Below are 10,929 nucleotides of genomic sequence, written 5' to 3'. Positions count from 1 at the left end.
TAGCTGAAAGCTTTTATCTTCCCCAGGTGGCATGTCTAATCCCCATCCTTAACACAGCAGTAGTGTGGCATGTAAGATACAAACGTCCTAAGGCTGTGGAAACATCCTTGACATCTTAGTTGGCGACAAGTCTTGTGGTACCTTTACAAGGTAACACGGGAAGACTTCCCCGCCTTAGTCTGTCTTGCTCACAGAAAGGCTGCCCAGATCTCCAGTCGGGACCGCGGCAGGGACTCCTGCAAGCCGTGGTTCCCCAGCCCCGCTGCCACTCAGCAGCGGGGCCGCGATGGGCACCGAGGGGTGACATTCCCCTGCCCTACCTGCTCCGCTGGGTAAATCCCCGCGGGGGGACGGGGCCTGTCGGGCAGCCCCAGGCACGGCGGCGGGCGGGCACTTTCTCCTAAGTGATGTGCGAGCACGCACAGAAGCGAGCTCGTGTTCCCCATCGCTCGAGTCCTGCCCGCAGCCCCGGGCAGCGGCTCTGTCCCCTCCGAGAGCCGCGTCCTCCCGCGGCCGCACTGCGCGGCCAGGGCAGGGGAAGGGACAGGGACAGGGACAGGGGCAGGGACAGGGACAGGGACAAGGACAGGGTTAGGGGCAGGGACAGGGACAGGGGCAGGGACAGGGACAGGGACAGGGACAGGGACAGGGACAGGGGCAGGGACAGGGGCAGGAGCAGGGGAAGGGGCAGGGGCAGGGAGAAGGACAGGGTTAGGGGCAGGGACAAGGGCAGGGGCAAGAGCAGGGGCAGGGACAGGAAAAGGGACGGGCAGGGGCAGGGGCAGGAGCAGGGACAGGGACAAGGACAGGGGCAGGGGCAGGGAGAAGGACAGGGACAGGGGCAGGGACAGGAGCAGGGACAGGGACAGGGACAGGGACAAGGACAGGGACAGGAGCAGGGACAGGGACAGGGGCAGGGGCAGGGACAGGGGCAGGGGCGGGGCAGGGAGAAGGACAGGGACAGGGGCAGGGACAGGAGCAGGGGCAGGGACAGGGACAAGGACAGGGACAGGGACAGGAGCAGGGACAGGGGCAGGGGCAGGGGCAGGAGCAGGGACAGGGGCAGGGGCGGGGCAGGGAGAAGGACAGGGTTAGGGGCAGGGACAGGGGCAGGGCTGCCGGGGCCCAGGGCGCCCCCGAGGCCCGGCGCGGCCCCCCGGCCGCCGCCGCCCCGCGGCCGCGCCCCGCGCTGCCCCGCGCTGCCCCGGCGATGCGCGGCCGCTGCGCGCGTGCGGCGGCGGCATGGACGGAGCGGCGGAGCCCGAGGCGGACGCGCTGGTCGAGCGGGGAGCGGGGGGCGGCGGCCGCGCCCGCCGGGGCGTAAGTAGCGCGGGGCAGCTTTCCGTGCTGCGGGAATGCCCGCAGCCCTTAGCGCGGAGCGGGAGCGAGCCCGCCGGTGCGGCGAGGAAGCTCGGCCTGTGATGCCCGCGCCTCGAGGAGAATAACGGGAGAGGGGGTGATTCGATCCTCTCTGGCGTGGTGGGGAGCGTGGCGCACGGAGGCTGCGGGAGCCGGAGTAACAGCCCCGGGCTTCCCGAGAGCCGGCGGAGCTCGGGCTGCGCAGCGCTTCTCCGCTCGGGAAGCTGTTGGTGCCGGCGCAGGGCAGAGCTAAAAACACGGCAGCCGCCGAGCCGGGCCCCGGAGGATGGGCGGGGGGCAGCGCGGGGCCGGTGGGTGCCAGGCCGGGGAAGCGCCGGACGGCGAGGGCTGAGCGAGGCGAGGGCGCTGCTGCTGCTTCCTCGCTGCTCCCCAGGACCATCCTGCGGCGAGCTCTCAGGGCACGGGCAGAGCCACGGGGAGAGGGACGGAGGCTTCCGTTCATCGCCCGCAGCCCCCGGGCAGAGCAGCCGGAGGGCGCCGGGTCCGCGGCACCTGCCGGGAGCGCCTGGCCCGCGCCGGACCGGGGGCTCCCCAGTGTGGTGCTCCAGAGTCCAGCTTTCCTGTGCCCATTAGCATGATCTGTTTAAAAATATTAAACTTCTTTATGCAGGAATGCAATGTTCACCATTAACAATTGATTAATTTTAGTCTGAGGAGGGGGCTATAGCTAAACTGTGTTTTGAAAACTGAAGTGCAAACTGTCATGCAGTAAATGAAAAAAAAAAAAAAAACCGAAAAGAAAACTTGAGACTCATGGTAGCCAGCACAAATATTTCACTCTATACTGAACAAGGAGTGGAGTTAAGAAAAGCATTTGCAGACCACAGTGCACTAGGATCTGTGATTAGACCAAAAATGTGGGATTTCACGTGTAAGCACTCCTCGGGTATCTGCAGGTCTTTGCTGCGAACTGACATGCAGCTTTCCTGACTGAGCTCTTCTTGCTGTGGTGCTGGGGACACGCTCCTGCCCCTGGGCTGACAGCAGCGACGCACGACCGTGAAACCAAGGAACACCTGTGAAGGAGGCGTGGTTGCCTTCTTGTTTCCTGGCCATTTTAAAAGACACTGGGGGTTGTGTTTATCTTTCCTGTCCTTTTACTAGTGTTGCCAGAAGGTAAATTTTTGTTTCGAGCAACAGTTGGGTGGTGGTGGTTTTTTTTGGTTTTTTTTTTTTTTTTTGCATTCTTGCTTCATTGTGCTTTCGTCTTTATCTGGTGTTGCTGAAACCTCAGCAAATATTTAAAATTGTGAATGAAGAGACAGGCCGTGGAGAAGTTGAAGTTCATGTTCCAAATTCCAAAACCTCTGAATTGAGTGAGTCTGAGGTTTTCTACAGCAGCCTGTATACTTAAAAATCCATTGCATTGAATAAGTTTCTAAACCCAGTTATCACAGTGTGAGATTTTCTATGCACTTCTGTGATTTGCCCTGCAGTATCTTCCACTTAGCCTCACATGCATATAATTTGCTTGTACTGAAATTTTTGTTCATTCATTGATTTTTAATAACCATTAGGCTATATGTTCCAAATAATTTTCTTGTAGTATTTTTCTGATGTATCTAATGTTTTTAGAGTCCTTTAGAAATATTGCATCAAGATTACTGCATAACACTTGGGAACTCACACTTATTGCTTGTGAACCCTTTGGTAGACCACAAGAAATATTTTCCCCAGCATCATTCATTCAGAGTAGTAACAATTTCTTCTAAGTGCAGGAATGCTTGTGCATAGCAGAGAAATAATAAGCACACAATATGAAGTGTTATCATCAGAAGTTAAATAAAGCCTTATGTCAAGTTTCTACATTTTGTTAACAAATAATGGTGCAAACTGTGCATGTGGCAGGCTCATTTTAAGAAGCTGGCTTGTAATAATAAATTGTGTTTGGCTTATGTAATGATCTCAATGGGATATATTTCCTACACAAGGCTTTTCACCCCCTGCGCACTTCCTCCTGACCTGACCAAAAGCAGGCTGGTTAATGAACTGTGTAATCTCTTAAAAGGTTCCCACATCATGTGGAAGAAGTTAAAAACACTCAGCTGTCCCGCAGGGTTTATTTTGAACGCTCAGAGTTGGCAGCTACAAGCGTGGCAGACCCCACACGTGCTGGGTTGTACACTGTGCTCCCCACCCTGGCACCTGGGTGTCTCATCCCTTCTCCACAGCTCACAGGGTGACACAGGAGTGTGTCACACCAGCGTGGCACAGGAGCTCTGGCACATGCCCATGGCCACGGTGTGCTCACCTGCACTGCTGTGCCCACAAGGCTGGTGGAGCTCGTTCCAGGCCACTGTCACTGCAGCTATGCTGTGTGCCAGCTACACAAACCTCCCTCATGCTCAGGACCTGCGTTTTCCAAAGTGAACACGCAGCTCTGTGCAGAATATAGTCACTCATTAACCTGTTGTGGCGTGGCGAGTGATATAACTGAAGCTGAGTTTTTTAAGAGCTTAAGCAGCTCTTCCTCCTTTTGAAAGGATTGAGGCTTCAGTGAATGAAGATGCTGGGCATAAATAGCAATGAACTCTGCCTAAAATTCTATATTCTTATCACAACTGGTTTTAAAATTGAAAAGGTGTTTAAAATACATCAATTTTAACAAATTCAGAGTTGTCTTTCATTATCTACACAATGACATTTGCAATTGACCAGCCACCTAAACAGTAACCTCAATGTCTCTTGGCTGAGAATGATCTCTTCTGCCACATTCTGTGACCCAGAAGGAGAAGTGAATGGCAGAAAGTAACACTGGGGAAAAGGAATGCAAATGCAAAATCTCTCAAATCAAAGCAGTTCTAACTTTTATTCAACAGCTGATGTGGAAGCAGAAATTGCGGATTTGGGCTAATAAAAGTATGAGGAGGATGAGAGAAGAGCTGAGGAGGAAGAAGTACAGATGTGCCACTGGGAAAAAGGGCACAGGAGAGTGTGTGTGGCAAAAAGTTACTGTTGGAAACTTGCATTCAGATTAGAAAACCTAGTTTGTAGGCATAATTTTAATGTTTCTGGTCACAATTTCTTTAATCCCTTGGGGGGAGGGGGGCGTGTGCACACCATCTCATGAGTTTTCAGCCAAGTCTGATCTACCCACAGACCTGTTGTGTCACATATATGTTATACCTTACTTCACTGTGTTAGCAATATACTGTCAACAGTTTCCTTTGCTGAGATTATGCTTCCCCAGCATTTTATTACTTTTTGGTGTGGGAGATGCTAGAAGGCTTGCACCAGAACTCTGTGAGGTTGAAAGGAGTTCAAATGTTCACTTGTGCCTCCATAGATGTTAAGTGACATGCTGTCACTTCCAATATAATGTGATTGAGCAAGGGGAAGTGTTTCAGGCTATTATTCTGCAGCAAGGACATTTGCCTGTAGGAGCTATGCAAGATAGCTAAGGAGTGTTTACAACCTAAGGTACATTAATTTTGAGTGTATTAACAATGGCCTCATCTTTTCTTTGTTTTTCAGAATTGGTCTGGGAGTCTTATTGTAGCCTCCTTAACTGGTGCTTTTGGGTCGTCTTTTCTTTACGGTTACAATCTGTCGGTGGTGAACGCTCCCTCAGGGGTAAGTGACTGACTAAAGTGAAAATTCACATCAGTAGAGGGCAGCCTTGTCCAGCTATTGTCTCCTCAGCATCCTGCCTTTATACTCCTGATTACATACTAGAAGGGGATTAAGCCTCATATAGTAACGTTCCTTTGCCCAAAACTTTCTTTCTGCTTCCCATGAGGTTTTCACATGAATTCAGTAACTCTCAGAGAGCTGAATGCTGTTATTGAGGTGAACGGGTGCACATGCTTTGCTTCTCGTTCTCCCGGGTCCAGGCTAATCATGAATCTTCTTGCACAATTTTATGTGATATTTTTAATATCAGACTGGTGAGTATTCAGTAGCTGCATGCATGTGTTCAGCAAATTCTGTTCACGTCATTCAGTTCTAGAGGGTTGCACAACATTTCATTCCCACAGTACTGATATTATAAATAATGCCTCTGATTTCCTCTTAATTGCCTCTCGTTTCCTCTTAATGGGCCTCCTCTTCTGTGTTTTGTCATGATGTCTTGTTTGGTTCTGAATTCTAAACTTCTTCATATATTGGCTGCAACATGTGGGATAGATTTAAGGAATAGAGCACTGCAAAATCAATATACAAAATTTGTGGCAATTTCATTAAAATATCAGTTATTACAAATGGAAATCTGAATATTTTGTTTTTACACTGGCTGTCTAGAGACCCTCTATTCAGTCAAGCACAGAAGGAAGCAATTCAGTGGAGTTCTAAGCAACATTATTTTGAAAAGTATCTAGTAGATATTGGGAAAAATATTGTGGACAATCCATCTCAAAATACTTGCTTTCCAAAGTGAAGTTCCTTCCTGTATGAAAATCTGCCATTAAAATATGTGGCTAGATTTCCACCTAAACAGGTTTTTCATATCAAAGATGGATGCAAAATTTATGCAAATAACAAAAAAAAGCATTTTTTAATTTTTATGGTCTATATGTGGATTTTATTTGGGAAACTCTTGACCCAAAGGACTAAGAAGAGACTCAGCCTAGAGAAATTTTTAATTTCTCACTTCATAACTTCTGGGAGTTTTCTTCAAGTTCCTGTATTTTATATATTGGTTATTCAAGGCTGGATAAATTGGATGTTACCATGACATGTCCAGGCATCACTTCACCTTGCAGTCATCAGAGGATAAACCCAACTTAGAAAAAATCAGCAGGAAGCTGTAATTCTGTGAGCAATGGTATTGATTGTCCTGATGGAAAAATCTTTCCTGCACTGCCTTGGGGCTGTCAATCGAGCAGTGAGAATGGGCCAATTTTTAAACTTTTAAGTACCATTTTAAAAATGGACTGCCCTGGTAGTCAGAGCTTTCTGTCACTTTCTGCAGGAGTAAGGGAAAGAAAGGATAATGGGATGTGCTCCTTGGCAGCACTCAGAAAGTTCTCTTTGAATCATGCAATAGATTGCAGTGGTGTGGGTGGGGAGGTTAAAGATGCAACCCTGTGACAAATGCTAAATTCCAGGTTTTGTACTTAATAATGCTTCCAGGATTGTCTCATTTTGTTTGAAATTTTTAGTGTGGCTTTTTTGCTGAAACTGGGCACTGTGCTGATGGCTTTGGTCATACCATTACAGGTGTGCATGAAGTCTCCCTTGGTATTCAGTGTTTGATTGAGAACTTCATAACTTTCTTATTCATGTTAAGCCATGCATTGGCTACAGTTAAGGACTAGTACTACTGACAAGGAAGCTGTGTAGTTCAGGAAGAAAATACCACTCTGTCCTTTGGCCCTCTCTCTAGCTCCAGGATTAGTGTGCATCCATTTGCCTATGACAGACCACTTTCCTGTCCCTGGAGCTGCAGGGATGAAGGGAGGAGCATAGGCTGAGGTCACAGCCATGGTGGGCAACAGTGAGCCATATCAAAGCTGTGCTTCTTGCAGCACAAGAAAAGGAACCTTTGCCCCATCTGTTTTATTCTGCATCTAAATCAGTCTGCTGCAATGTGGCCCTTTGGGAATACTGATGTGAGATGACTGAGAAACAGCAAAGCTGAGCATCTTGTAGCTGTACATAAAAGCAGCTTTGTAAGAGGTTATACTGGGAGTGCAATTATTCCTACAAGTTGTAAGCTGTGTTCCTTTTATAAACTTAGGAAGAGTAATTTCTTGTGGTGACATACAGCTTACAGCTGATATTGTCAGATTGTCCTTCTTTCCATAGGATGCTGGGCATCTTCTGCCCTTGTTTACTTCAGTACAATTCCTCTTGATGCTGAAGCCCTCTAGCCTCAGAGGAAGACTGTACAATCTTTTGAGAAGTAGTAAAAAAAGGCTTGATTATGACTAAAACACAGAATGTTTCCATGGGTCCTTGAACTGAGCATGCCAGCAGGATGTCAGCAGGAGCTGATGGGATGAAGGAAGTTAATTTAAGACTGAAGTGTTGAAGAACTATATGTAAATTCTTGTGTCCATTTCCTTTCAGTGCCACAAATTGTGTCAGCTCATCAAACCACAGGGGAATTCTAGTTCAGTTCCCACTGGTGGGCTTTACTTCAGGTCATCTCGTGAGGCAGAGTTAGTCTAACTTCCTGATTGTTGCAAGGGGGAAATAAGCTCTTTTCAGAGCTGAGATTGCTTCCCACTCAGTGCCCTGTAGTTCTGTGGGAAAGAGCATGGCCCATCACAGGTATGATCCACTGAGAAACCCAGAATTACAAGTTTGCATCGGCTTGTTCAAAGAGTTACCAGAATTTATTAAAAACATATGGGAGCATTTGACAATAGGGAGACAAAAGATTTAATTGAATACAAGATGAAGCTGTCTGCTTTTGAGCTGAATTTCTACAGTTCATTTCATGGACTGATTGTGGGCAATGCCTGTGAAACAATGATGTGCTTTGTGCTCTGTGAGGGAAGCAAAGTCCCTGCTACTTTCTGCTCTGCAGCCCTTGCCCTTCTCCTGCAGGAGGCTGCAGCTCTGAGTTCCTATGGCACAAACACAGCCTGCTGTGACAGCTGGCTCAGAAGTGTGTGAATGACCCCTGTAACTATGGGTAAGACAAGGAAAATGTTTCTCTTGTTTTAAAAATATATCCATTAGGTTCATATATATATAAATATTTATATATTCCTTGTATTCCTCTTTTCTTTATCATCCCAGCACTACTATCATAATGAACTGAGGCAGTTGAGAAAATAAGATACTGATATCAGTCAGGCACCATTTGTTTTAGGCTTTGTTTAGGGGCTAAAATTTTTGTATCGTTTTTGTTATTGAGACACCTGATCAAAATACCCAAGGAGCTTTTACATAGAATTCAATGGATTCAAATCCAATGGATTTTCTTTCTACCAGGTTTGTTTTGTTTAATGTATCTCTCCTGAAAACCACTGGGTTTTATTAGCTTCCTATTTATTGGCAATGGGAGTCCAGAGAGAGGTGCTAGTACATGTCAGAGCATCCATCTATCTGTTGCTAGTGAGTGTTTTAGTTTGTGCTTCCTTTTCTTGAAGATTTGCAGTTATTTGATGTCTCCTTGTAAATAACTAAGCTATGCTGAGAAAATTAGTCATAACACAAGGGGAGAATAATTTACAGACTATTTTTAGCCATTATCATTAACATGAAATGCTAATAGTGTTCTAAAAGCGTTTTCTCTTAGTATTCATTACTAGCAGAAATTAATTTCAAATAGACAACAAGATGTCTGAATCTAAATATAATCCGAGTATTGGTGTTAAAGAACTAAGATGTTAATACTTGATTTAATGGCAGATTCATTTAGAATCTTACTGTGAGACTTCTAAATTATTCAAGCACCAAAATTACTTGTCTTCTTTATTTTTATTTTAAAAATTATTTTTAAATATTTTTTCCTGTCTGTTTAAGATAGGATGGGAGAAATAATCCTGTTCTCCTTTTAATTCAGGACACAAGAAGTTTAGAAATTTGATAGATGGGAGACACAAAATTTATATTCTACCTTCACCCTTCTTAGGTATTTTATAGATGGAGAGGTGATGATTCAAACTAAAAGCCCTCAAATAGAATATTTCATGAGTCCAAGGCCAGATTTTGAGTAAAATTTGAAGTTTCTAGTTTGAACAGGAAAAATATAATGGCTTATTATGCTGGGTCCTGTCCCATGATAGTTTAGGAGCTGTTATATTCTGAAGAAAATCAGAGAAGAAACTGGGAATAAGTAATTAAAGATACAAGATTAAACTTTTGATACTGTAGATCTTGAGAGCTTTTCCCAAGTGTGTTTTGCCCTTCTGCTGTAGTGACTGCAGCTTCCTGGTACTGTATCCTCACCAGAGTATCAGGAACCATGGTGGCATTTCCTTGGTTTTGAGCAGCATAAAAGCAAGAAAGCTTGGATGAAGAGAAAGTAAACAGAAAATGTCTCTGCAGGCAATACAGAGACTGTGTTAAAATGCTGTCCTGGAGATATGAGAACTTAAATTTTAAAAAGATTAAGAACTTTGTCTAATTGAACATTAGGGAAGTTGTTAGAAAGCATCCTTCAAAAACCTGTGGTTATGCTCATGAGAGGAAAGCAGAGGAAGAGTGTAAACTTTGGCATGTTAAAGGATGAAGAGTGACCTTGTCCTGGGCATTCTTGTCTACCTGTGGAGTTTTTTCCCCACCTGGTTCGGTACCCCCTTGTAGTTATATGTATTTATGCTTGGACGGATTCAGTTAGTTTTATTGTAGTTTTATCTATAAATGAGGCCCCAGTTTTTGGAGGAGGGAGACAGAAGAGCAAGAAGTATTCCTGTAAGAAATCTGCTGGGGATTTTCTATGTTTTTAATTCTGTTTCTCTCAGTTGTATTCTTAAAGTGTGATTTTTTTCCTCACATGTTGTTATGATGTATTTTCTTTCAGTATATCAAGAAGTTTTACAATGAAACTTGGGAAAGGAGATATGGCTTCTCAATGGATGAAGGCACGCTGACACTCCTCTGGTCCATAACAGTTTCCATTTTTGCCATTGGTGGCCTTGTGGGTGCCATTATTGTTACCCCAATTGTGAAATTCTTTGGAAGGTAAGTGTTTCATAAAGCTTGCATTTTGTAAAGTAGTTTCTCACTTAGTCTCTCTAGAAGCTTTTACTTCTATTAAAAACCAAACCAAACCAAAACAAATCTTTAAATTCTGAAAACTTACTGTGCATCATTTGAGTCACAGAAGCCATTTGCTCTGAATGGGCAGTGGGTTGAGATGTCAAGAAATGTGACTTGCAAGTATGCCAAAGGAAAATACCATAAAATAGAACTGATTTCACAAAGGACTGGCAGAGTCTTGTTTCATGAGTTTACTGAGTATCTTACTGTAAACAAACAAAGCTATCAACATATTTAATTTGCTTTTTAACAGCATTAGCTGTCATATGGTAATAAAAATGTACTCTTTTTTCAATCCTTGTGTCAACTTAAAAAACAGTTTGAAGAACTGGACTAGGATGAAGTTCCTGTATGGCCTTCCCCAAGAAGGGGGTATGCCATCCATACTGTACAATGCAATATTTGACTAAGTCTTGACCATAGAGAATATGAGTATTTTCAGAATGTTTTTATTGGTGTGTGTCTGCATTTTTGCTGCAGGTATTATCTAGGTATTTATGTCAAATTTTTGTGTCATACAGTCTTTCAAATAGAATTTGAAATGTAATTTATAATGTAACTATATTTAGAAGGGCATGAAAAAAAACATAATTGTGGCATTCATCATAACTGCTTATTTGGATTTTTCTTAATTGTAAATTCAATATTATTCAATATCTTTTAGTCAGTTAAATCACAGGAGAACATCATCATGGAGGTTTAAAAATAAGTGTAAACTTCCATTGTTCTTACTTTCCTGTTTTACATTTTGACTATTTCCATTAGATTGTACTTTCCTAGGTCTATTTTTCATTCTCCCAACTTATCCATATGTCATTTTTCATCTCAACCATGTATTTTCAGGTTCTTCCATTTCATGCGTACAGCAAATCAGTATTCTTCATGAATTTATTT

General features: G+C 44.5%; 1 protein-coding gene across 5 annotated transcripts in view; it reads left to right on the top strand.

The window, feature by feature from the left end:
- SLC2A9 (solute carrier family 2 member 9) overlaps nt 1-10,929 on the top strand; it is a 100,484-nt gene that overhangs the window by 19,411 nt on the left and 70,144 nt on the right. For 3 of the 5 annotated variants that reach the window (XM_085577697.1, XM_085577695.1, XM_085577696.1), the window contains 2 exons: nt 4,855-4,953; nt 9,797-9,957. In XM_085577697.1, the coding sequence (XP_085433823.1) occupies nt 4,855-4,953; nt 9,797-9,957 (260 nt within the window). Of the gene's footprint in view, nt 1-1,222; nt 1,321-4,854; nt 4,954-9,796; nt 9,958-10,929 lie in introns of those variants that run through there. The other 2 variants (XM_077782763.2, XM_021554339.4) reach the window with 1 other exon arrangement.

Source organism: Lonchura striata, chromosome 4 (genome assembly GCF_050655825.1).
Source record: "Lonchura striata isolate lonStrDom1 chromosome 4, ASM5065582v1, whole genome shotgun sequence".
NCBI classification, from domain to species: Eukaryota; Metazoa; Chordata; class Aves; order Passeriformes; family Estrildidae; genus Lonchura; species Lonchura striata.
The sequence above is the reverse complement of the archived record's forward strand: the minus strand, read 5'-3'. Positions and strand labels throughout refer to the sequence as shown.